Source organism: Scleropages formosus, chromosome 23 (genome assembly GCF_900964775.1).
Source record: "Scleropages formosus chromosome 23, fSclFor1.1, whole genome shotgun sequence".
Classification (NCBI taxonomy): Eukaryota; Metazoa; Chordata; class Actinopteri; order Osteoglossiformes; family Osteoglossidae; genus Scleropages; species Scleropages formosus.
Window position 1 is genome coordinate 15,590,440 of NC_041828.1, and position 27,983 is coordinate 15,618,422.

A 27,983-nucleotide genomic window follows, 5' to 3' on the forward strand; every position below is an offset into this window, starting at 1 on the left:
CCTTCTCCCGAGAGGAATTTCCAGCATGAATGCACAAGTTAGGCTGAAGATGTCTGCATTACTTATCTTGGGTGACTGTGGGAACTCATACAGGGTGTGCTCATACCCAGGGTGCCTTTTGTTTAGTACAGAATGTTCATGTCCTACTGCAGTAAGTTCAGATCACTAAGGATAAATTCCTCATAAGATCTTTGTGCAAGCATCACAGTGCAGGGGTTACTGCAGTGTTCAGACAAGGAGGAACATGGTGTTGCTGGTAGCTGTACCATGCTATCTACTGGAGCATTCGGAAGATCTCTCGGGAAAGGGAAAGTAGTCCCCAAACCTGTACCATGTGGAAATGCCGCAGAGCCTTCATACGCTCAGCTGGTTGGCGTCATGTCTGTGTGATCCAGGAGACGTGGAGGATTTGTTCCAGACAATATCTGTAATCCACAGTCAACAAAGTCGGTGCTGTTTATAAAACACGTCCAGAAAGACGGTGGCAGGAAGCTTAGCTGTTCACTGTCATCTTGTTTTGTGTGCGATTTCTCATCTAGGTCCTTACTACTTTCTGAGGAATGTCCCTTGTCAAGCCTGGGAGGTGGCAAGAGCTCAGAGGTCCTGATTTGGTTCAGCTCTGCTCAGGAAGCAGTGGGAGGAGGGATACGCTTGGTGTACAGATTAGTGCTGGTGAATTGGGGGATGGGAAAGACACCCCAACCCCCCCTGAAGCCTGTCCCCTAAACCTGCATGTGAGAATACGAGGATGTAATTGTACCTGGCCGCTCATGTGGATTCCACCAATGACCCACGTTAGTCCTGGGTCAGGGGATGGCACTTGTGTTGCTTTGTCAGGTTGCTGACAGCTCAGTTCATTTTTCCACAGCAAAGAAAGTCAGTCCTAACCTTTGTGGGCTGTCCCTGCCCTTCCCTCCATCCTGCTCCTGCCTTCTTCTGCACTCCCAGCTCATAGAGCTGAAATCCATAAAAGCACCCCTAAATATCTGCAGTAGTTGCATCAGCCTGATTTTGAGCTGTGCAGCGATCTGTCGACTTGTGCGCCCCACCCGCTGTATGGAAATTGACAGCGCGTCCTACCCCCAGTGAGAAAAGCAGGGATAAATAAGCACTTTTGGTTTGTTTCACAGGATAGCATTAGGGCCAAATGGACTAATCTTTAATCTTTAAACAAACAGCAGGAAGCTCTGGCTCCAACTGGGTAAATGTGGCTCCTGATAGGCAATGCTGACGTGGGCCAAGGGCACAGATCAAGATTCGCCTGCAGGTTTTCACACACACCCTGACCCTTACAGCTGGCGATCGGGAAGGATGCTCAGACAGTAATCCAAACTGCAGTACGGCCAAAGTGGAGGCAAATAAACGTGCACTTTGTGCATGGGTCAGTGAACATCCCTCCCAGGGTTATTCATCTCAGTCCTGGTTTTTCAGCTGTCCTTACACCAGCTGGTTGTTCAAGAGATTTACATTTATTAATTTAGCAGATGCTTTTCTCCAAAGCAACTTCCAATGAACTCTATGTAGTGTTATCAGCCCACACACCTTATTCACCAAGGTGACTTACACTGTTAGATACACTACTTACACTGGATCACTCATCCAGACATCAGTGGAACACACTCTCTCTCTGTCACTCTCACACTATGGGTGAACCTGAACAGCATGTCTTCGGACTGGGGGAGGAAACCCATGCAGATACGGGGAGAACATGCAGACTCCACACAGACTGAGCAGGGATCGAACCCATCTTCTCTCGCACCACCCAGGTGCTGTGAGACAGCAGTGCTATTTGCTATACCACCGTGCTGCCCATGAGAAATTAACATATGTCCAATTAGGCAGTAAATTACATCCCTTGGTTCCAAGATATGGAAAAAATCCCATGGAGTCCCCTCTCAAAGTCTTGAACGAATCCATCGCATTCCTTTAGAAAGCTGCCTTTGGGAAACCAGCAGTAGCGCTGCCAGGTGTATCCTAACCATTCATGGTGGTTGATGGGAAGTGCTTGATCACAGATGCGGTGAATGTGTGTTACTTCTGCAGCAAACTATGTCTCAGCCCCTGCAAAGATGTGCGTGAATAAATTGGGGATTGAACCTTGAAGGTAGTTTTGGAAGAAAAGCGAACGTGGTCCTCACAGAGTATGGAGCGACATGAGCGTGCTGCCCCATCCCCCACCTTAGTTCAGGTTTCACTCGCCCAGGGCTAATAACTGGTGAGTGCAGGAGACTACCAGATGTTCCCTCTGTTTCCAGTCACATCAGCCTGCATGGATCTTTGAAAGAGAGTGAAATCAAAAACAAGAGAATTCACCACACCTGCACAGTCGGACCACGTCGACATCAAAAGGGACACGTTCCCTGTGGCAACGTGGCTGTTTGAATAGGCTGCATCTGGAAGTCATTCTCCTTACCTGCCGAGCAGTAGCCGGGGTTTGTAGCGTGGCTGTCTTAGGGAGTGTGTGGCGAAAAGGCACAAATGGTGTAGATTACATCCTTTCTCAAATGAAGCAAAACCAAAGCGCAATTAAACATTTTTATAGCTCTTCTCTTTGGTGAATTTAAGGAATTGTGAAGAAAAGCACTGAATACCTTTAAGGGTCCTCAGAGGTCTTGTCTGTTGGCCGATGAGAAAGACGTCACTTCTGATACTTTTAATGGTGGTTTTCCCGAAGTTTCAAAGAGATGACCCCCCAAAGAGCTTCTTGATCTCCTGCATGTTAATCTCTTTTTAATGGCAAGTGTCACTGAGTCAGTTGCTGACCAGTCACGTGCTTTTTCTTGGTATGGTGGGTTACAGTAGTGATTTACCGTGGCCCCCTTCCACGTGTGCCTCTGGATTGTGGACAGAAGCCCAAGAGAACATGGAAGGAACATGAAAGCCCAACGCTGACTGATCTTGAGTCAATCCCAGACCCAAAACCACAGCCCAGGAGCTGTGAGGCACCAGTGCTACTCACTGCATCACCACGCTACTCTGCCTTAACTAGTATCAAAAGGTGTAAGATAGTTTCAGCATTCACAGTTTGCATCCAGTACAGCTCTTCAATGGCATTCCTTTCTTTTAACCAGAATTTTTCCTATGTTGTTCTTGGATGAGCACTTACCCTCAGAGTTGGACATCCTTCTGCATTTACATTTTTCGGAGTTCTCGCATACATTTGTTCCTCAAGGGGGATATGATTTCACAGCATTCATTTGCAGACTCCTTTGTTTTGGCTACAGGAAGACCTCATTAACCTCTCCCCCCACCCCCTGACACTGTCACACATAAGCAGAAATTTGCTTGGTGTGACACTTTTTCCCAGCGCTGCGCTCTTTTCCTGGACTTGTACCTCTGCAAGCTTGTCTCTGGGAGGGGCCAGCACATCTGGCCCACCACGTGCAGCAACTCTTGAGCCTCCAGGCATCGCCTCTAATAACAGCAGGGCAAAGCGCTGCCGTCTCGCCCTGGAGGGGGGTGTGCGTGTTTTTCCACAGCACTCCGATTTCAATAGGTGCTTAAAAAATAAAGCCATGCAGAACTGTATGAATTTGGGAGTTTGGATAATTCAAGCAACCACCAAACAGCTAAATCTTATGTCCTGTATGATACTATCCTATTTTGTTTGATTTTATGTATATTTTCATTTGTATTTTGTATTTTAATTCTTTTGCTTTTTTCTTTGTCAGGTTGTATCGTTTCGGTGGATTATACAATAAGCAGGCTGGTCGTCATGCAGCGGACGGAAAAGCAATAGAGCCTCTGCTTTATTTTTAGTCATCTGAACCCCAAGCTGGTGTCCACTTATCTGCCCGTCTGTTTTTCTTGCCTTTTTTATTGGATGTCTGGCTGGGCTCTGCAGGGCAGCCATTACCTCTTTCATCTGCAAAATCAGTCTTTGTTTCCACTGTCAGGAGGAGGGCTTTAGGCAACGTGATAAAAGCTCTGTGAAAAATTGCATGAAATATGAATGGGAGTTACTTGTGGCTAGACTTTTTTTTTTTTTTTAAAGATGGTTTTTTTTTTAAAAAAAAAAAAAAGCTGTAATTTGTCCTTTCTTTAGCTCTGGGATTTTTCCACAGCCCTGGGTTTTCTAAAAATGCTGAACGTTTAAAAGAACGGACTGAGTTGGAAGGGGAACGAGGCAAAGCACTGTCCCATGACCACAATGTGAGGCCCAGTCCTGCAGCTCTTGGCTCGTGTGGGATGAGTGCCATGCAGCCGCACATTCTCTGGACATGCAAGCGCTTCCACAAAAATTTGGCAGACAGAAGCATGCATCACTTCTCCTCTGCTGAGAAGCATCTTGCATGTCAAGTTGCCCCAGCAGTAGTATTTTGAGTGAATTATCAATAATGATGACAAAGGAACAAGGACAGTGGTAATACAGCGATGGCAAACAAGGAATGGCTCTTGAGGTTTTCAGATGCACTTCTATGTAGCTCAGGAGCTTGCAGCAGGACTTGTGCAGAGATTCAAAGCAGCAACCTCCAGGTTTGCTGCTATTCTGCCGTCAGCCCTTTCTGTGTGTTGCTCTGTTTACATATTTAGTTGACACTTTCCTCCAAAGTCACTTAATGTTAAGCTACTTATTTACATATTTACAGCTGAGTAATTTTTACTGTATCAATTCAAGCTAAGCACCTTGCTCAAGGATACTAGAGCAGGAGATGAGAATCAGACCTGGGTCCTTCAAGTCCAAGGGCAACAGCTCTTAACTGTTGCATTTCCTGCTGCTACTATAGTATTATGTAATTAAAATACATGTAAACAAAGGGAAATTGCACTGTGTGTGACTAAAAGGCTTGTTTGGCCTGTCTGGATAGTTGGTGTGTGTGTGGGAGAGATCACCTGCATGACCAGCACATTTCTGGAACTCTAGCCATGTGGGGCAGTCTGTCCCTATAATGCAACACTCCCCAGACATAGTCACAGGTCAGGCAAGTGCATCACCCCCCACAGGCCCTCAGTGCCCAAACAAGGGGGCCACACTGGCCACTCTTCTGGTCCACTCACCACCAAGCCCCTGCTTCATCCGCAGTCAAAGCTGCTCAGCGATGAGTCAGAGCTCTGGCCTGTCCTCCAAAATGACCCACAATGAGGGTCTGACATGGCCTTGGATGACCGTCCACCGGACCCCCCTCCCCGCGCTTGTCCAGCAGTTTGGTCGTAAACTCGGTAGGTTGCCAATGGCCAACATTAAAACAAACCACCACCACCACCTCCCGCATCTGCAGCTGTTTGTTCTTTAATTGCTGCTTCTAGAATGATTAAACAGCAGTGTGAGTACCAGTGGTGGGTAATAGCCCGGGGTGACCTTCCTGTGTGCCATTCTTCAGAAGCAGGGTATTTAAACTCTCCTCGCTCATTCTTGGTGTCCGCCCGGGAAATGCCCTAAACGCCCATCCACTTGCGGCCACGTCCCCCCCACGACAGGACAGGAAGCGAGTAGGAGGTGTGTTTGCTTTAATTAGAGCTCTTTGTTGTCCTTGGAGAAGCACTGCTTTTTCAGGGTATTCTTTCCTTTTGTCTTTCACTTTTACTCCCACGTCTATCTTCTCTCATGCAGACCAATGTGAGAGAGAGAAAAAGGCTTTTCATTTGTAGTTGAGTATACTTGCTGCACTTTTTTTCCCTCCCACTATAATTAAGTGTTTTTTTTTTTTTTTTTTTTTCCCTCACATAACTTCCTATAAATACTTCAAAAGTTTGCATGTTGAATATAAGGATATTGATGGGGTGGGTCACTCCAGTGAAAAGAGTGCTCTATTAAATAAAAAGAAAAATTGGCATGAACAGGTAGTACTTTATTAATCCCTGCTGAGAAATTTACAAAATCCAAACAACGATTTCCTCAAAACAGCTGCCATTTACTGCTTCACAAATACAATTTATTAGGTAAAGTTTCAGCAGGTGTACGTATATTTAGTTCCCCCCCACCTTTTTATTTGCTTTGGCACTGAAAGGGTGAATACTGAACCTTGAATGAAGGACTGCTAAATTTAATTTTTTTTTTTTGTAAAATTACCTTTTGTTTGCTTTTCTACAAAGCAACTTGATGTTAAGCTGCTTAACTGTGATTTATACAGTAGACTAATTTTTACTGTATTTAAAGAGAGTTCCTTGATCAAGGCTACTACAGCATAAAGTGGGATTCAGACTTGCAGCTTATGTGTTCAAAGGCTGTCTGACCATCTCTCCTGTGGTCAGGAATGCTCATGTTTGTGCTCCCTTTCTGAGAACTCGCTCTGTCTCTGACCTGGGTTTTCAGCTCCCTTTGCTTGCCCACCAGTCCAGATGTTTTCATAGAGTGAAGCAGATGTTTTTGACCATGGATGGAGTTTAGGTGTTGTTCCAGCACTGGGTCTTGTGCCCAACCCCAGCAGACCCCATGATTGCTTTGAGGAGCAGAAGCAAGGTTCAGATGATTCGGCAGGCACCCGGGGTGATGCCCCCAGTAGCTGACACAAGCAGGCTTAGTGCGGTGTTGACCCGCATGCCGCACATCCACCGTACCCTCTTCAAAAATACAGCCTTCACCACCTCTGCCCTGCTCTCCCTTCCCCACCCAAAGCCACACAATCTTTCCTCAAACTTTTTATAGCCCTGGGCTGTGCTCCACGGGGTACTGGGTGACGTGCGCACCGATGCATGCTGGGAGACGAGCTGCAAGTGTCCCCACGCAAGTTGTCACAGGGGAGCTGTGTATCAAGAGCATGCAGCGTTCCAAGTTCCCGATAATTACATCCCGAGCGCAGGCATGACCAGGCATGTGCGCCCAATGACATGTTTAGTGTACGCAGAGAGCGAGCAGCCTCATGCTTAATATCCTCTTTGATTCTGCACTGGTGAACTTGAGCAAATTACGGTTCAGGGATTAAAAAAGCAACAAAATGAGAGGTTGCGATTCATCTTGAGAGCAAGGTCCATTTATGGCATTTCTCTTAAGTCCGTGTTACACATTGCACACAGCTTGGAACGCCCCGTCTCTCCTGACAAGTGTTCCGTGTTATCTGAAGCAACCTCTTCCCTTGCTTGGTGCGTTTGTGCGTGCGCACACACCTACACCTTTTGTTTGGCTGCATTCACACCCTGGTCAGCCTGTCTGTTTCGGTATGAAAATGCAGTCTACACCTTCAGTGTCAGACAGAAGGTTCCTCTTGTCTGATTATATGATGCTGAATGTGTAACTTTGAATGAAGTGTAAGTGCAAGCTGCTGTTATCATTGTGTTGACCAACACGTTTAGTTGTATTGTAAGCTCTTCAGAAATACATCTTCTGTGACCCCGGAATCTCTTTCTTGGGGTTTCAGGTGTTTACTGGAGGCTTCGTATTTGCTACATATCATTAAACCTCCTGCCGAGGGCCTCAGGTCACGTGGATACTGCCAGGATGTCACTTTTCCTGCCCAGCCCTCCCTGTCTGTTGCCAGTATGACTTCGTGCTGGTGGTGGCATCACTTGTGTCTCTACCTTTGCACCCTGAGCAGGTATTCTGAAAGCAGAGAATTGTGTGACGTAGCTTTTTGCCACAGTATGCAGGCACAAGTTAGCATGATACATTGGGTCTTCATGTGAAGAACATCCAAATTTTTTAGTTTACATTTTTAAATTTTATTTTTAAATTGTATTTTCTTGTCTGTTCTCAATTTGCGTTACTGCGTGAACCTGCATTTCCAGACCCAGACATTAAATGGCAGGAAAAAGTGCACTCAGTAGGACTGTGCCACTGGGTTAATTCACCCTGCTTCTGCGGTGTTCAGAGCTCACGTCTGGTGTTTGTCATCATCAGCAACATAAGGAAAGGCACACCTTTATGCCAAAAGATGGCAGTTGGCCTTGAACAGAAGTTTGTGGAGATGGCATGTGTTTTTTTTTTTTTTTTTTTTTTTTTTTTTTTTCCTTCCCCCCCATTTTAAAATGGTTTTAATGTTAGGGTAGCTCAAAGTACTGTAAGACATTTTTGTTACAGCTATATCCAAGACTTTTTACAGAACCTACTTGGTGATGTGGTTAAAAATGGCTTTGGATTTACAAACAGATCTATTTATGAACAGGCATCCACTTCCAGTTGTTTGGATGTTGAGGATCCAGTGTACCAGCTTTAGTACGACTTGCCAACCTCATGATAATGATTGCTTGCTTGTTTGTGACTCAGGATGATTAATAGCTTATCTGGTGCTTTTATCCAAAGCAACATTTTATACAGGTCCTGTATTATTACTGCAGTATTTCAGGGTAAGCACCTCGGCCAAGAGTGCTACAGCAGGTGCAGGGAGCTCATAGCAGTCTATAAGTCCATGACTGTTACTGGCTGCATAGTCTTCATGAAACTGCTTTTGTCACATTTTTCCTTCTTGTTTACCAAGGTCTTGTACGTGAAGTGTGTCTCACCTTACACTGACATTTCATGAATAGCTGAGTTTTGCAGCCATTTGGCATTTTCTACTTGCATGCTGATGATTAGATAAGTTTGTTTAAGGCCCTTCACTGATTGAGTTTTGGTTCAGGCCACTGCCCAGCCAGGCCTCTTTACATACCATGAAATGTATGCAGGTTTTTGGATGGATTTGGAGCCCTGGCAGCCTGCAGAAGCACATAGTCTCGACACTGGAGGTGCCAGCGAGGGCCGCCCTCTAAACAGCACTGCTTGAGCCACTGGCTATTTTTGACAGTGCAAATTATAAAGGAGCTCCTCTGGGCTCTTACCAAGGCCTTTCAGACAGACAGCGGATCAGTACCAGGCCACGTAGAAACTGGGCCAAACACCCGGTGTGAGCAAGTGCTCCCTTCCCCTCGCCCTGCAGCAGGCGGCTTAGCCAGACGTGTCCTTCTTCAGACCTCGTAACAGTTGAAATGTCAGGAGTACCTGGCATGGTCCTCCTGGAAAGCTTTTCAAAGTCTGGCACAGTTGTCAGAGGTGGAGAGGAGAGCAGAGAGTCAACACTGGGCCTCATTTCTAGCTGTTCCCGAGAGATTCCAGGCTCCCCATTTTCTCACCTGCGTCCAGCCCTGGTCCGTCACACATGGATCTGGCACGTCGGGGCTTTGTGTTTGAACAGAACTGAGATGCTTTCCCTTCCATCTTCAGTGTTTTTGTGTCCCCACGACACACCCCCATTTCCTGTCATCGCTCCCATTTAGTGGAAAGTATATCCATTCACAAACATTCACATTTATTCATTTAGTCAGTGGTATTCTGCAAAGTCACTTAGTGTTAACATACCTACAAATCAGTTACCCATTTATACAGTTGGGTAACTTTTTAACTGGAGCAATTGAGGGTAAGTTCCTTGCTCAAGGGTACTATGGGGTGGGGGTGTTAAACATACAGTGGTGCTTGAAAGTTTGTGAACCATCCTGGAGAGCGTCAACTCTTTTTCTGAGGTCCTCAGAAATCTCCTTTGTTTGAACCCTGACACAATGTTTGTTTTTTTTTTTTTTTTCTCTCCCCCCCCCCTCTCGTTTGTTTAGTTGGGTTCTGTTTCCTAGTTTTAGGACTTGTGTGAAAATCTGATCATGTTCTTGGTCATATTTATGCAGAAATGGAGAAAATTCTAAAGTGTTCACAAACCTTCAAGTACCACTGGACAACCTATGGATCCAAAGGCAGCAGCTCTCTCCACTACACTACCAGCTTCCCATAGACATCTGTGATACGGCATCAAACAGCACTGGCTTATTTCCAGAGCCTGTCTTCTGTGTTAAAGCATATCAAGGAATGGCCTGCTTTTTCCAGGTGTGCCAACTGTTAATACATCTTGCACATTATAGATCTTAAATACTTGTGCTTTCCTCTTAAGAGTAAGTTTTTAGACCTTAACAGTGTAAAATGACAAAGGATGTGTAACAGAGCTAACATGACATCTGGAAGGGTGGTGCATGCATCTGAGTGGTGGATGTCATCTATCAAGTCAATCTCCATGTTAGCTTGGAATCTCACCCCTCACATCCCTGTTTCGGTGGCACCAGGTCAAGCCTTGGCAGCACCTCACCCCGTTTGACACCGAGGTCCGAATCTGGTTGGCCTGATTCTGCTTGGATAAGGAGCCTTCGTCTCATTAACCACATTTCCACCACCAGAGAGAGCTGTGTGTATGAACAGTTTCCAAATTCAGGCCCAGGCCTGCATGCAGAGGTGGACAGGATTCTCCAGTTCCCCTGCAAGGACACTATCAGGGCACACATCAGTGGGCGTTTGGACGTTGCATATCCCCTGTGAGCAAGCAGGGCACTTCCGGAACTGGAATTAATTTGTCCTTTAGGGACCAGGGTGTATTTCCTGTGGTGGTCCTGCAGGTCTCTGTCAGTGTGTTTGTTTGCAAGGTTATTTGGGCAACGGCAGGCCTTCACCATCCATCTATTTTTAGATTTTTGGTGTAATTTTGATTCATATTTTTTCGCTTGTTAATGTGCAATGCCTCCATGTCTAGCGCTGAACTGCAGCAGCTGTGGTTCCCTTTCGGGAGCTCTCAACATCTTGGGAGTTGAGAGCTGAAGCAGGATGGGTTTGGGGCCACTTCCTTGTGCACACAGCAGGCTTGTGACTCATTCGGGCCGCAGTGCAAAACCATGACATAAATGCTGGTTCCAGCCAGTCTTAACATGCTGTGTAAAGGTCTTTTGTTTTAGTTAACATAATTCTCCCCAATGAATGTTTTGTGCACTTGAAACCTGAGGTTTGTTATCACAGCCCCTTAGGAACAAAAATGCCGTGACCTTCTGCCCTAACCGAGGCCATGGCACCGCAAGTCAACGTACCGTGAGCACAGGGCTCTGGACACGACTCAGACGGACACATATGGTGAATAACAGCAGTGCAAAACGTGCCATGGGTACTGAAACCTAGGGGAAGGGATGAATGCCAGCATCTTTATCCTCATTAGAGATTTTGTAACTAACCTTGCGGCAGCCAGGAGAGTGTTTTGAACTACAGGGCATAGGGAGAAGCCTAGAAATTTCCGTTGACAGTACAGCACAGTTATTTTCACCATATATCACATGGAAGCTAGTCATGGCTGTCTGCTGATGCGTCGTGCAGCGATAAGATGGTCACTTCATTGACAATGAGCTCTTGTGTTAATCAAACTTTGGTTTGGGCCATAGTGGGATCATAAATTCCAGGCACAGGCCTCCGGCTTACAAGCCCTTCCAGCTAGGACAATTTGCGTACAAAACTGGATTGACCGCCCCGGATGTTCATCTGAAACACTGTCATGGCAGCATGATGGAGCTGCCATCCATACCTCTTTAAACTGTCCATATACTTCTGTACTGTATAGTACCTTATTCCTTTTTCTGCTGTCTAGACTTGCCTGAAATGATCAACCGGATGGCTGATGCAAGTGTTGTCAGTGGTAGTGGGGGCACATGTGTTAATGACTCTGCAGAAAAATTGATTTATAATGTAAGGGTACAGTTGCAAGGGGCATGGTGGCGCAGCGGGTTTGGCCAGTGCCCTCTGTGTGGCAAGTCTGGGGTTAGAGTTCTGCTTGGGGTGCCTTGCGATGGACTGAGGTGCCATCCTGGGTGTGTCCCCTCTTCCTTCGGCCTTGCGCCCTGTGTTGCCGAGTAAGGCTCCAGCACTTTGACCCCTCTGGACAAGTGGTAGTTGACGTTGGTTGGTTATGGTTGCATTTTCGGTTGGTATCATTCATGGGAAATGGTAGGGAGGGAGGCATAGGGGAAATTGTCAACTTGAGAAGATCTTAATATGGTACACAATTCTGTCTGTCAGGGTTTATAACTTATAACTACTACTTATGGCTTTCTCTTCCCTTTTTTGCTTATCGTTTAATTCCCTAAACGTTTACCAAACTTACATCTGCCGGCAAGTCTGAACTCCATGCTGGGAACCATCTCTGTCTCAGAACATGGGAGTTGTCACCAGTTGGGCTTCTCTTTGGACCATAAACACCCATCTCCTTCCAGTCATCCAAACAACTTTCCAGATACTTGAGAACTTGCTGGATGTTGTATTTTCCAAAGCTGGTTCTTCAGTACAGGAGCTAGGTCAAGTTTTGTTGTTGAGCAAATGTAGGTCAAGCCTTTAAAGCAATTAGGCCACCTGTCAGTAAAATGGTGGCCTCGCTTGCCCGTTGCCTTTGTCCCGAGGCTGGCACAACAGCTGCAGACAGATTCTGCGGGCCAGTCATGCGGAAGGAGCACTTGTTTGGTGGGCCAGCATTAACTTTTGAGCCTGTCAGAAAAGAAAACGCAATCACCTCAGAGGCCCTCCTCCATAACTTCTGACTGTTATACGCTTAATGTGAGGTGGAAAGAAAAGGCTACAAGATGTGGGGGAACAGTAAGTAGAAGAAACGTAAGCTGTTTCTGCAGGTTTCTCTGCAGAGACATTAAGACCCTGTGCGCTTCCCAGCAGCGATAAGATCTGTACTGTTTGTAACTTGAAGTGGGATTCGCACGCCAGCAGAGAACTGGAAAGTGAGTGTCTTGTCGGGAGTAGATGTGGGCTCAGCCAAAGGCACGTCATTTGGAGAACGTCCTGCACGTGGACCACCTCTAAGACCAGCAGGCGTGTGGTGAAGAGAGAGTTTGGATGAAAGGGCGGATGGCCCAGACAAATGGGGCTTTCTCTCGGAGCCATGCTTTATCACTGACATCTGACACGCAGTGGCATACGCTAACTTGGAAAGCGGCTGCCCTCTCTCAACTCCTCACCTCTTGAAGTGAGCCTGAATTTCAGTAAAACCTCCTTTTGTAGCAGCCATGTCTTCAGCCAACCATTTTGCTCTGTGTGATTTTGTTTGCACCTGAAATCGGCATTTGTCTCTAAAAGGGGGGGACCAGCATTAATGTGGCCCACACCTTGATCCAGGAATAATTTCAGAGAACCTTAAACTGGAGCTGACTTCACAAAATGTGCAGCAGTTAACTATGTAATTTACTGTCGTACGAGAGTGACTCGCACACTATACAGAAGTGTCCTTGCATGAGTAGGGCAATAAGACTGGATCTCTCCAGATGTGTAGGTCACCTGCCAGTCAGTCAAGTTCAGCCATTCAGAGCTCAGGTGGGGGAGGCACAGGGAATATTCTTGCATGTAGTATGTTGTAAGGTTTGTCTTTTGCCTTCAAACGTATGTATGTATTTTGAAACACTGACATACCTTGAGTTGTCTGCTGTAACTGTTTACCATCATAGCTCATCCAAAATGAGGCTGAAGTTCCTCCACGGTTGCCACTTAAGTAGCACTGGTGCATCACAATGCCCAAAGGTACGGATTTAGGCTTGGGTTCAGATCTTCTCCAAAGTGTATGGAGACTGCATGTTCTCCCTGTTTCTGTAGCCTAAAGAAATGGATGAAGGTTGGGAAAGGTGATTCCCAACCATCCCCTCCCTTATTTCTGAGTCGAATTGGACTCACAGGACTTACCCTACCTACCCGGAGTATGTGACATGTGAACCGTGTATAAGAAACAATGCACAACTTTCAGGCACAGTTGTGCGAGCAATTTGATAATGGTGTTTGAGTGGGGTGTTTCAAGATTGTGTTACGAGGGAGGGGGGGTGGAAGGTGCCCAAGATGTGTCCCTGGTGGAGCCAGGATGGGCAGGAACTGAGGGCTGGACTCGACCGGCGTGTGTCGCGTCATGCAAGGCAAGTCGTCCTACACATTGCGAAAGAGGGCGTGGGTGGGCAGGCGGACGGCTTGCCGGGGCCTGTCCCGAGGTTACCTAATCTCACCCAAAAAACAGGTCTTACGCCATGTGGGGAGAGGTGAAGGGCTATGTGTTGCTGCATAAGCTCAGGGGCGGGGGGAGCGCAATTGGCACAAGTGGTTTCCTGTTTACCTGTTGTCACAAATAAGACCATAGTAAAGTAGACCTATATTCTTAAAGCAGGGCATCACCTCAACATCTTGGGACTCTTTGTGTGGTAATTCATGTTTTCCAATTAATGCATTTTGGTCATATTTTACTGTCCAGGGACAATTTAACAATGTTTCCTTTCTCGGAAACGGGCATCACACCCTGTTGCTGACTGAGCGAAGGATTGCCACAGTTGATGGTTCATCACGGCCGAGCGTGACTTGTCGAAAAGCGGGTCCTTGCCTCTCTGTGCGTTGTCTGCTATTAATAAAGGATGGAACTGCGGGATTTGTTACTGTTAGCCTGTAATTATTGATCTAAGCCCGCTGTGTCCTGTTTCAGCTCAGTTGCAGTCCTTGTTCTCGGCCATTTTTAATCCCACGGTTACCGCGAAACCCCAAGCATGCCGTGACGAAGCTGCGTGTGAAGGCTGTGGTCGGGAAGGGCAAAGCGCCTCCCTCACACACAGCTCGCATCCTTCGTCTTTGGCTGCTTTGTGGAAATGCATTGTGGGAAAGATATTTGAATACTCTACTCTGTGGCCTGTTTTGTACTTGTGCTCATTTGGGTAAGAGTTAAGTTTCCTCACAGTTCAGTGCATCACTTTTCAAATTTGTTTGTGTAAGCGATCAAGGCTCCCCCCCAGCTGTTTCTCAACATTGACAGAAGCCTGTTCACAGCTGTTTTTAGTGGAGCTTTCTATGTTTTTAAAAAAATATTTCAGTAAACAAAATCACAATTTGTTTATTCATACTTGTTTACTGACTGCATTTCTAGTTGTACACTTTTTGGTATGAAAAATACTTTTTAGTTTCGGCTGATCTTATGCTGACTATCCGAACCTGTGTAGCTTTCTGCCTTTTCCTCTCCATTTACACTCTCGTTATTACAAGGTGAATATACTGGACCGTGCCACAGAGAACCAGAAAAGCACATTCATAAACAATCTCTTTTCCGCTTGCAGGAAAGCAGTCACATGTAGGCATTATACTTTGAAGTTCTCATAAGGGAAGAGTTTGGTTTCATGCAATGCTATGTGAATGTTGGTGCACCATGTGTAATGTCAGAGGCTTGCAACTAGTATGTGTGAACAAAGGAAATCTGGCTTATTTTTTTAAGCAGCCAGGTATCCCGTTTTATATATTTATGAATGTATAAAGAATGCCGGATTCAGGATCATGCATTTAGCTCAAAACAAGCTGTGCAACACGTTTAATCAGAGGCAGATGTTTCCAGCAGGGCATGTTAGATGTTTTTGGGAGTTGAGACAGATGTGCGCTTTCTTCCATTTCAGGTCCACCTAAACCTTCCCACCCAGAAAAAATCCTCATATGGTTTGATCAGTATTCAATAAATCCATTCTGTGCGTGCTGATATTTGCAGGATTTCTAAAAACAGAGGCCTGCTGCTTTTCTGTAATTCCACCAGAGGTGGACGTGCCTACAGTCAGTTGCATGTATTTCCAAAACAGAAAGGAGGCAACCTGCGTGGGAGACAAAATGAGTGGGACCCGGAGCCTGGTGCGGGGGGCGGAGCTGCTTGACATGTCAGAGTTTGGTATAGCATGCTGCGATAGGGCTGCTCTCACTAGGATGGGGCGGGGCATTCCATTGGACCCCTGTGCCAGGAATTCTGCTGCCGCTTGAAGGAGCATCGGCAAGAGACAGGCCTGTAAACAGTGACACATGGCTTTGTTTCGCTGACTCTGCCGAACTACTCTTTGGCTTTGCTTCATTATGCTTTCTCAGCCAACTTCCTGTTTGTACAGATTGGGTTGTTTTTCCTTGCTGTTGTACAGGTTGGGTTGTTCTTCCTGACACTGAGCAAGAAAATGTGTTGCCTGTCAGCTACAGTCATTGATAATGCACTTTATCTGATATGTCACCGTATGACACTGGGCCTGTTCTGTGGATCATCACAGGTCATCTGCACAGTCAAGGTCTCTCAAAAAGCATCAGTGCTAGTTGAGTTTGTGGTTGATTTTTGTTTTTCATCCTCAGTTGATGCTTAGTTGTTTCCCACTGCTCATCTCCAGTCATTGGTGGAACACATACCTGGGCTCTAACATAAGGTGGCCCATAAGTCACAGGACCTATGGGCCACCTAGATTTATACATAATGTAACACACCAGTAAATCTTTTGTGTTGCTCCATTGTTGAATGTTATATTTTGAGTCATGTGTTCATGTTGATTCCAAACATTTCCTTTGAAAATTTGCATGTGCTGCACATCCATTCTTGTGACACAATCGCCACAGCCATGGATGCCCCACTTTCAAGTCTCTGCCGGTCCAAGCTGGATGCTTTTCAAGACAACTATCTATGGAGTCACCATGGAGTTGACACCACCTCAGCAGTACCTAACACCACCACATGCATTCACTCTTCTGACAGGTCAACCCATCTGAGGGTGACCCTTAACACTTGTAAAGCAAGGAGGTCCAAGGCTGAAGGTTTTGCTTAGTGCAGAGATGGTTATCCAAAGTTATCTTGAACTGCATTTTGTGTTTTGGTATTTTACCTTTCATGGACCCAAATGCTCACAACTAAAAGCTTCTCAGATAGCTATTCAACTCAGCTGACTTCCATAATTTTGCCTGGATTTCACTGCAAATCATTATCGTTGTGTCACAACGTCCTCTTGATATTTTTGACTTTGTAATTAGTTGTAATTGATAATTGAGCATTGTAGGCAGTATGGGGTCTTGCAGACTACGATGTAGATTTTTGTTTGGTCCAGCAACAGCCATGAACCTGTTCCACACCAGTCTGGTCTGTGTGCCTTTTTGTCAGTGTCGTCCTGATCCTTTATGGCATTCAGATGGGTGAATCACAGCGCAGTCTCGTGCTCCCGTTAGTCTAACACATAACTTTGGCTGACTCGAGGCACATCCACGTGCCATAGGTCACCTTGTTTTGGTCTGTGAAAATTGTGGCAGAAGACCTCTATATAAGCAGTGGTGTCCAAGGGTCATTCCAAGTCACTATGTTTCCAAACAGTCAGAGAGCTTTCACTGTTGGTGTCTCTAGGCAGGTTTCACATGACACGTTCTTCCTGGCTGAGCTCAGCAGAGCAGATTGAGGTTAATGTGCTCGATGTGTGTACCATGCGAGTGTCCCTCCAGTCCGTTTCTGGCACTCCTGCGTTATTTACAGAAACTGAACTTCCCTAAAATTGAGAGACCTGCAGTTTCTGTAAATCGACTCTCTAGCCTATCACGTCTTCACTCTTTTTGTACATGGGTTGTGCAGGATCTGAATTTGTCTTCAGCTACCTGTAAGTTTAACTGGTATTTAATGTTTGTTTCGTGTACTTTTATTGGTGTTAAGACAAAAGTGCTGCTAACTAGCATGCATGTGGCTTTTATGTAGAATTTCAGGAAGTCATATGACCTGCGTTACCACTGAAGCTGGTGGTGGCAGTGGCAGCTCTGGAGCAGGCTGGCTGGTTCTCATTGGTCTGCCGCATTGGTTCTTAGAGCTGTGGTCATGACCCAGATGAGCGTGGAAGGTGTGTTTTTGAGCATCACAGGGCGCACTCAGTGTTTTGAGGGTTTTATTTCACTAGCACAATCTGAAGGACTATTGCAATAGAATAGTTGTGTACAACATAGTCTCCATACACTGAAGTTTGAGTCATTTGTTTAATACTCATGCATCAAGTAGACCAGCAAAGGTATCTTTAACAACACTTATCCGAATGTAGCATCATAAATGTTTGTGTGATTTCTAGCAAATTCAGCAGAGCTCACCCACAGAATTAAGCAGTACCATGGTAGCCGCTGAGAAAAGAACCTTAGTATAATAGACTGATTTTTGTGGTAATTTTATTCAATTAAAAGGTTCCTGACAATCATTGTTGGGGCCCAAGTTTACTTTTCAGGTCAGAGCAAGACTTCACAAAGTTTTGTGATAGTTTACCTCTTCCTTTTGCTTGGCCCCCAGCCCTGCACTGTCATGTCCTTAGCAGTATACCCAGCAGTCTGGGAACTGCACTTGTGCTGCTGTTCTCCAGCCATGCTGTTGGTTTTGGATGGCAGCTTCTGCTTAGGCAGCTTTAAAAAGCCCGAAAAAAAAGAAATCGCTATGTTTCAGCGAGTGAGAACAGGGAGCTGTCTCGCGTGAAGGAGTCCCGAACAGCACTGCAGCCACTGATGGGTTCCACATGTTACGTAGCGCTGGGGATGGGGTACGAGCTGCTGAGTGAGCACCTTCTCAAGCAGCAGAGCTATGTGGCACTCTCTGCAAGCAGAGTGAAAGTTCTAACTGGAGCATCTCCTTCTATACTTATGATTGGGATCTGGTGCTGATGACATCACAGCTGCTTTGTGGTGTTCACAAGGTTTACCAAAGAATTGGCTATAGGGGAGCAGGCCTAAAGATGCCCCAATCTTTGGACTGTGGGAGGAAACCAGAGCATCCACAGGAAACCCAAGCAACCATGGAGTGAAGATGCAAATTGTGCATCATCACTGGAAGGAGAAATGTCACTATTGTCAACCTAACTGGTCTTATGCATAGAACAGCAGAAGAACAGGGGAGCAGTGAAACAGTATGAGAAGCACTCTGTCTCCTACTAGACAATATGCTGTTGTTCATCACTGAATCTTTGTGTTTGAGGCTCTGCCTCTTCTCCAGTCTTAACCCTGGACTCATGGCACCCTAATCCCCGGCCTGCTCCCTAGTTTTAAAGAGCCTCTGAGTGCCTGGAAGTGTTCCCGTGGTGCTGGTCTCCTCCATGCTGGTCCATGTGTCCACACTGACACAGTGCTGCTGATGAAATTTGGGAGCGGAGCTGTGCTGCTTCCCACTGGTTCCAGGACCGACTTCAGGAGCCATGATCTCATGGGAGAAGTTATCGCTCGTTTGCGGGAGTTCAGCCCAATCCACCAGGAGCCGGCAATGCTCGGTCAGCAGGTTACCCCAGCAATTCCAAACCTCCACCCAAGTGAAAAGTATGTCTCTCAGTCCTACTTACGGCTAACTAGCTGTCAGTGTGTATAATATGGGGGCTGGGAAGGAGAGCCATGTTTCCTCTCACATCCCTGACCTACCTGTACTCACAGGAGGGTCCAGTCATGCAACTCAATCAGTCATCCTGATCAATCAGGTGTGTGTGTATAAATTTAATATGATGGTGGTCTAAATGTTTTACGGAACTTTTTTCCTGTATTTAGTTGCATGTTTGCAAATCAGTTGAAATGTTGAAATGAAGTTGATTGAGGTGGAGTAGCGGTTGGTGTGTAGAATACAGCTACTCTTCCCAACTTCACAATCCCAAAAAATATTTTTCTTTTATGTAGTTTCATAAATGGGTAGTACAGTGGTGCAGCAGGTATGCCTGCCACTCCGCAGAACTTGAGCTGTTCAGTCATAGGTTTGAATCTAGCTCGTCTGAATGGAGTTTGCATGTTCTCCCTCTCTGTGTGAGTTTCCTCCAGGCACTCTGGTTTCCTCCCACGGTCCAAAGACGTAATATTTGAGGTGAATTTCACCCTAAATTCCCCGTAGTGTCCGAACAGGTCAGTATGTGTGCGGACTTCCATCTAGACTAGTGCCTAAGGATCCCGAATAGGATAGGGACTGCCATGACCCTAACCACGACAAGCAGTCCCCTCTTTTTCTTCCCCTGCTTTTGTGTTTTCTATTAACCAACTACTTTTTTTTTTCTAAATTCTAATTTTTTAAAATATTGTGAAGTACTACACCTACCAATCATCTGGTCATGAGCGGATGAGCTGTAAAACTCAAGTTTTGTCCCATCCCAAAACTGAAACAAAGGACCCAGCTGACCTCAAATGAGGGGTCTCTTGGTTTTCTCCTCTGGTGAATGTTGTTTTCATCATGCTTTATACTTTATTCTCATAGAACTTGCTAGAACTTTACCAGCTGTTTTTAACCAACAGGCAACAGTTGATGCCCAAGCAGAGCCTTTAATCGGCAGCCAAGCAGATGTATGGCTAATGAACACTGTGCACCGCTCCGTCAGTGCTTGGCCCGTGTGGCCATGAACAGTGTCCCTGTTGCAGCTGTGTTTTTGCTTGAATGAACTGTCATTGGTAATGTTTGTTTTCTCAACTCTTTTTTTAAATTATTTTTTAAAAAAAAAAAAAAAAAAAAAAAACCTTTTTTCTGAATCCACCTTTTTTCCCCAAAAAATTAGATTATGCTTGTTGAGATACAAAGACAGGAATCTCATTTTTACCTCCCCAGTCACTTTAATGCATTACTATTGTCTCTCCTGGTAGAGTAGGTAGAAGGTGCAAGTGCAGTCACGAAGTCCATGAAACAACTCTTGGTACTGGTTTGAACAAAGTTCGTTCTGGATTGGGTTATATTGGGATGGGGGGAGCGGCAAAGGGCCTCCACCCTGACTGCTCACACCGTCTGTGTTGCAGGCCTCAAATCTTAATCTGACCATAGCATTAACCCCACATTCTGCCCACGAGAGTCATAGCGGGGACAGAAGACAGCCCACATTCCCCATCTCTGCGAGAGTGCCTCCCCCACCCGCCCAGTACCAGCTCCAGCCTGTGCCTGGCACCCCCACAGAGTTGTGGTTATGGTGATCTCAGTGAGGGGGGCTTACATCGCTCTGGATCTCCTCAGCCCAAGTACAAACTGGTGCCAGACCCCATTGGGAGCTTAACCTCTGAGGACATAGTGGGATGGTGCGAGTGGCTTAGTGGGAGACGTCTTGTGGGACAACTCGGGGATGGGGCCATTTACATTGCAATTGCCCTCAGGTGGTCACCGACACCAGCTCACCTGCAGAGGATAGGGCTCGGCAGCATTTCCCCACCCCCCTGTTTACTTACTCGTGGTTGACTTGGTTTCTGTCTGGCACTGTGGCTCTTGAACACCATGTCTCTGTGCAAGGTTTATTTTTTCAAACATTGGCTTGCAAACGCAGATTTCATTTAGAACTAATTCATTGTGGGTTATCTTTAATAAATTTACTGAGATAATTTTACTCAATGTTTTGCTCTTTTGAACACAATGAGTTTATACCTTCATCAGAGGTGTAGTCTTAATGTTTTGATATACAAATTGAGTTACAAACAGTTCCCCCTTCTGATCTTTGACCCAGTGAAGTTTTCTTTAATTTTTCATTAGTTTGTAGAGATTGCTCAGTAAGAACTACTGGGCCTGGCAGGGTTTCTGCTTTCTTGCTAGGCCTAAATTGTACCACCATCCTTTGATCAATGGACTGACTTTTGCTTTCCCAGTATGCCTCGCTGCAGTATTAGGAGTACATTATCAGTCCCTGACTACGTCAGGGCTGGAGGGCTTCTTACCATGGCCGTGTGCAGTCCTGAGCAGGAGCCATTCGGGGACCGTGGAACGCTACTGGAGTCCATCAGAGGAACCGTTTGGAGGGAAGCCCGCCTGCCCTCAATAGTCATACACCCAGCAGGCTCTCAGCCCTGTACCAACTAGCCCAGGAGAACAGGACACCGTTCCCTCCCATGTCTCTCGGCGGGAGCAGCAGGCGTGTCCAGAGAGGTGTATTCTGTTTCGGGCCATAATGAAACCGGCACAAAACGTCAAACGTGTTTCTCATTAAGGCTCTGCACTTGTGGCAGTAAATTCCAGCACACAATAAAAGTCTGCATCTGGATTTAATCAAAATAATCAGGCTGCCATGGCCCAAACTTAGAGTAATGGCGGCGAGGCTTTGATGTATTCAGGAGCAGTGCAGAGCTATGCGTTTCCCACCTTGACAACAGAGCATTTCCTCTGAGAGCGGCTACCCCGTGTCATTAGCATCGGACAGCGGACCTGTTCACCCTTATTTGTGGTAGCGACCTGTGTTCTATTAACTACAATTATCGTGACCCGTCTCTTAAGGAACAGCACTGATTCTGTGCCATGTGATGTGCAGAGCATAGGAAAGCCACAAGGTTTGTAAACGGCATTCGCACTCCCGCTTTTTGGCGCAAATCCTCCTCCGGGCCGCCATGCAGGGGACTGTGTGTTATCAATGTGCTCACACCCACAGGGTGTGCCACCTGCCAAGCCGGCCATATGACACAAATGCTGGAACGATCGCGCGGCCCCGTTGTGGTGAGTAAATCCCTTCTTCGTGGAAATGGCAGAAGCCCCCCGAGGACCTTGTGCTCCCACCCACATTGTTATAGCCAGACTTCCTCAGTGGGGGTGGGAGCAGGAGCACAACTTGATAAGGGATTGAGGCCAGTACAACACCACCCCCCAACGTGTCAAAGTTTCCCGTTAGTGCAGGCATCTGCTTCATGTCCGCTGTCAGTTTCTCTTTTGAGAAAGATAGCCTCCGATGTCCAGGAAAAAAGTGACCGTATGTGTGATTATTTGCATTGTTTGGGTTATAGTACCACGTCTAGTTCTCCACATTGGTCACAAAACACTCTACATTGCAGTGGTCTTTGTTATTCATAATGGGGGGTACCCTTAAGCAAAAAAACTTCTTTACTTTTAGATTTATTCATTTAGTGCATTCTTTTTCCAGAGTGACGAACATCTCAGAAAACAATACGTTTAAATATCTTCCATTTTAAAAATTGACATTCGCTTCACAACTCCAGTAAGTTCTGGAATATGTGGAGACATTCGTGGAACTTAATGCTGCATGATTATACCTGTGATAAATTGCTGACTTTTGAGCCAGAGCCCTTGCTCTGTGTATGTGGACACCTTTGCTTTATCTCACTGTATTTACTGTTTGTATGATTTCACCTGTACTGTGCATAAAACCAATAAAAAATACAGCAGTGCATTACATGTATACACGGAGAGATCTAGATGCAGTCACATGATTCTTGAATATGGTAAATTTGTTTATACCATAGTATACATCAGTATACATTACATGAGTAGCAGAATATTGTTTTCCCCCTTCATTATTAAACATAACATTGTACTTGTTTGTTGAGCACATAGACCACTTATCCTAAATTATACCAGTAAAAAAAAATTAAACTGTATAAATTAGTCTGCAAGCCCTGCGATAGATTGGCATTCTATCCCGGATGTACCCTGACTAGCCTAGCACCTGTGCTTCAGGGATAGGCTCTGGACCACTGTGACACTGACTTGGAGAGTTGGTTACTGGTAGTGAGTGAATGAGTAGTGGTAAATTGCTCAAATTTTCAGTTCACTTTTAGAGGAAAAGCACCAGCTTATGGAATAAATGTAAATTCCCCTTGGTGTTAATGAAACTGTGCTTCGAGTTTCTCAAACTTGTGATGTGGGAACTTGTACAGGGCCAACGCTGAATGAATTGCTCAAAATGCTCCTTCACGTACTCTTATCTTTAAAGACTTGTTTTCCGTCTCATGCCGTTTTCGCTACTATTCGGTTAAAATGCGTGATCAAGCAGCACTGCCTTTGGATTAGGTGGTCAGGATGCTGAAGGAATTCTAACTGCTGCCAAAAAAGAGGAGGGGAGTATGATTCCATATCACGTTAATCATATTTGTCTTTAATTAGCCTGGTTGTGTTTTCACAGGCAGGGGAAGTGGAGGGGTGTTGTATGTTAGTCCAGAGCCAGCCAAGCAGGCACGTTTGTTCTGATCCTCCCGCGGTCAAGCTCGTTCGGTCAGCAGCCTGAAATTGTGCGATCAGCGAAGATGCAGAAACGTGGCTCTTCAGGTCGAGGCACCCCTCAGTTATGGTGGGAAATAACCAGTTACTTGTTGTAGGCCACTGGCAGCTAGCATTAACTAGTTCAAGGTTTGTTTTCTCATAACAAAAAGGTCCTATTAGAACCTGCCAAGATAAAATTTCTGTGCACTAAACTATATGAAACAAACATTTACAGTTGTGGATTTGGCAGTCTTTTCTCCAACATACAGTTTAAGTGCATTCAAAAACAAAGATGTTTAGGAATAAACCAGTGGTTAAGGCACGGCTGGTTTGTTCAATGCCTCTTTGGCACATACTGCTCAAGTAGCTGAATGTAGAAGGGACGAATGACAAATGTGCTGCATGCTTGTTTTCAGATTGTATGGCAAGTTAATGGAGCTGTTTTGGAGTTCTTTATCAGCAAATCCAAAAAGACATGTTTTTGAGGGGGAGCTCATCACATCACAGCCAGTTCAAAACTGAGAACTGATGGGTTTTTTGTATCCCCATTTATTGCTCACTCATAGTCTGTTAAGTGTCGAGTTGACAGTAGTGAAGCAAAAAATATTCATGCTACCTTGATGTCTGATCAGCTAATGGGGTTTTGTTTTTAAATTAACACATTAAATTTCACCAGTAAACAAAGTTTACTTTTAGACAAGTAATTTACAATGGTGTAAATATGGGGACTGGATCCAGCAGAGCAGTGGTGTGTTTCTATAAACTACTGATGTGGTTTGAGAGACAGTGGACCCACATAGGCTGTTAAGCTTTGCCCTATTGAACAATGGCTTTTTTTGTCTTGTAAAGTTTTAATTAACATAGAACGTAGTGCTTGATCTACGTAGCGTGTTAACTACAGGGGGTTTTGTCATTTGAAATTGTCGTTTTCAAGTTTATTTGATTAATGCCTACACCGTCGGCTGTACTGCGTAGTGACCTGTATTTGTTCAGCGCTTATTAAAATTGATGCGGCTGATTAGTGCTGGTCAACAGCTACGTGTTTTGAAGATGCACGGTTGCACAGTATGTGTGTAATTGAATAATTTTAGTTTTCAAAATGTGCCTTCTCATTTCTCTTTTGCAGAAGAGGTTGACTACAGTAACTTTGGCACCAACACGCTGACACGGCGGAAGAAGGCGGTGGTGACGCTACGTAACGACGTTAATCGGAAGCGGCCGCAGATCCGGATCGGCATGCCGCAGGACTTTCGGCCCGTGTCCTCCATCATCGACGTGGACATCCTGCCCGAGTCCCACCGCAGGGTGCGTCTGTACCGACACGGCTCTGACAAGCCGCTGGGCTTCTACATCCGGGACGGCACCAGTGTCCGTGTCACGCCGCACGGCCTCGAGAAGGTCCCGGGAATCTTCATCTCGCGCATGGTGCCGGGAGGGCTGGCCGAGAGCACGGGCCTGCTGGCCGTCAACGACGAAGTCCTGGAGGTGAACGGCATCGAGGTGTCGGGCAAGACACTGGACCAGGTGACGGACATGATGATCGCCAACAGCCACAACCTCATCATCACGGTCAAGCCGGTGAATCAACGGAACAACATAGTTCGAAGCAGCCGAACCTCAGGCAGTTCAGGCCAGTCGACAGACAGCAGTGGCTCAGTGGGCTACCTGGGGGTGGCCGCTGCTGCCGCCACCGCGCACAGCTTCATCGCCGATGAGCTGGAAAGTGACGAAGACAGCGACATTGTCATTGAGAGCAGCATCAAGCGCCCGTCCCGTCGCTCCAATGCCTCCTCGGCCCACTCTCGGTCCCACACAGTCACGCCGGTGCCGCCCAGTCCCCCTCAACGGCCTTCTTCCACGGTCTCCGCGGCGTCCTGCCACTCGCAGTCCGGCTTAAACGGCACGGCGCACGGCAGCCTGAGCTCTCGGCTCCAGAGGGACCTGTGCCTGCCTCCCCACCAGGGGAGCAGCCCCGCCTTCCGGGAGAGCAACGGCAGCCTGCACAAAATCCTGAGCGCCATGCGCACGGACCCCCGGCACAGCCTGGCCCTGCCGCAGGGCGGCGTGGAGGAAGACGGCACCGTCATCACCCTATAACACAGCCGGCTACCCAGGACTGACCTGCTGCACCCGCAGGTCGACGAGGAGCCAAGTGGCATCCTCACAAGGCATTCATCTCTCGAAGCCAAGGCTACAAACACCAGAGACACACAATTTCCCACATCGTTTCTTGTGGTCAGTGTTACAGTGAGGGTTGCTCTTCACTCGAGTCATCTGCCACGTGTCTTTTGATTAGTGTACATTCCTTTTTTCCTTTAAATTTTTATTACAAATGCTAATTGTTTTGGTTTTGGGACCAACAGCAAGGTTCTGTTGTATAAAGCCTTTTTTTATAAATCTTTTTAGTTAACTGAAAATGTGTTCTGTGTCCTCCGCCACATTTGAGCATTTTGTAAGTCCCCTGTAACCTGTGCAGACAGTCCCACGATTCGGCTTCATCGACTCAGTAATGCTCAGTAGGCAGATGTCACCGTTTCCATTGGATGGTGGTATCTTTGCAGCGCAGCAGCTTCACTTCCAGCAGAAAAGGAGTCGCTCCCGTTTTTATGAAACTCTTTAGAAAAGTCAGGCTTCCCCCAGTCTGACCTGTTCCGCATGCTCCCAGCTGTCACTTACTTCGTGTACTAACCTTTGCAGTAGGTGCCATTCGGTCACTCACCTGTCAGATTATCCTCAAAGTAAAGACTTCACTACGGTTTAGTGCAGTGGGTCTGTTTGCTTTTATGTAGTTTTATCCTCTGGCCATTGTGAGATGTTCTCCATTGTCCTGTTGCCTTTTACAGCCACCTTAAAGTGTTAGAGATTTAGTGGTACGTCTTCGGTGGGAGTGCGGCCGATTTTTATAAAGGGGTCCTTTTTTTAAGGAGGCGACGCACCACTTGTACATTGACGTGAGAATGCAGAGCCTTTCCTTTCCGCATCGCAGCCCCTGATGCTCTGGAACACAGCTCCTGCGTACACTCGGTGTGATAGATTGCAGGGCTCTTCTGCCACTTCACCCTTAATGAAGCGTTATCTCCGATGTTCGCTCACGATCCCGAACCTGGGAGCTCTCCAAGATCCCACAGTGATTTTGGACATCAAACTCCCAGTTCGAAACTGTCAAGGTAATCTGGCCACAGTTTGCTAGGGGTGGGGGGGGGGGGGGTCCAGTAATTCCTCTTGTGTTCAGACTCACTGACCCACATGGTGGTGGTTTCTCTCGATGGGTTTACAGTCTATACTGTTGTTAATGGGCAGTTACTTGTCCTCATTTTAAAGCACAATGAATTCCTGATATGCAAATATGAGTGTCATTTTGGGTTACACACTAAGCAGTAACACTGTTCAGGTGTTGGGTTCTCGCCATGATCTTTTCCTCCACGTGTAAATTAGTGGTTATAAAAGTCTACTTGCAAATCTTGAAATGTACAGGCTTATTTTTTTCAGATTGGGATTAAGTTTTTGTAGTATTTTCTAATTGTTTTTAAACCCATTATTCTTCAGTTTTTTTTGTTTAATTTGCCTTCCCCCCCCCCCCCCCCCCTTTTTTTTTTTTTAAACACACGTCAATTTTATTTTTATAATTTTGGAAGAGAAGTAGATTGTCCAGCATGCCAGACCTGTGGCACGTTTCCCCCTGGTGTGCATGTGAATTTTTTCTCCTCCCCTCAGACAGCGACACCTGCTGGTACAATACAGTCACGATGTGGTTAGAAATCAGCACCAGTTCACCTGGATTTACCATGCTACTATTTAGGGACTTCTCTGGATTTGCTGGGGTACTTTCTTGTCTGTGTTACTTATGGTATGAATATAAGTAAAATTATAATATAGGCAACTATAAGTAATACCATATAGGATTTTACTTATGAATCCTTTGATAAAAGCAACATTACGGCCCAACAAGCAGTTTTGTAAAGGTACGATTTTTTTTTATTTTTTTTTTTTCCTTCCCTTCCTTTTGCAGCTTTCTCGGACAAAGCCAAGTTCACATTTAGTTGTTCCAAAAAACTGTTTAATGTAATAGAAGCAATCATGTACTTCATCTGGCAGGCAGTTTCATTTTGGCAAACCAGAATGAGAACGCTGAACCGCTGTGGATTTAGATTTATGGAAATGCTGGTGGTTTCATAGGAATCTCTCCCAGATGCCTTCAGATTTCAGTGTGCAGTGTTTTTGGGGTACCACAATAAGTGGAAATCATTCTGAAATGTCTTGTCTGACTCCAGTAAATTTCCTGACACTGTGACCAAAATACATTTGAGAAATATATCTTCAGTATTTGGTTACTGCAATAACACTACAGGTCAACAAAACCTACTTCGAAATATATTGAACAAAGTATCAGTTTTTTGTTTTTAAACCTGTTGCATTGTGACTGCATGCAAAAAGTTGTAATCTAAAAATGCAGTTTTTATTTTTTGCACAACAGTTAAACCTCTTATGTCTATCATTCCACTTTTCTAACTGTTAAAGTATTTCCTCCAGATCTGTGTTGCATTGATTAATCAACAGTAAAGATCACTTGAAACTGATCCCTGGGTTCATGAAATTTTAAGTGTC

General features: G+C 45.8%; 1 protein-coding gene across 1 annotated transcript in view; it reads left to right on the top strand.

The window, feature by feature from the left end:
• Positions 1-27,957, top strand: part of pard6gb (par-6 family cell polarity regulator gamma b) — a 40,162-nt gene extending 12,205 nt beyond the window's left edge. Inside the window, exon 3 of the mRNA XM_029248320.1 lies at positions 24,505-27,957. Coding sequence (XP_029104153.1) covers positions 24,505-25,475 — 971 coding nt within the window. The 3' untranslated portion in view covers positions 25,476-27,957. The remainder of the gene's footprint in view (positions 1-24,504) is intronic.
• Positions 27,958-27,983: the final 26 nt, after the last annotated feature.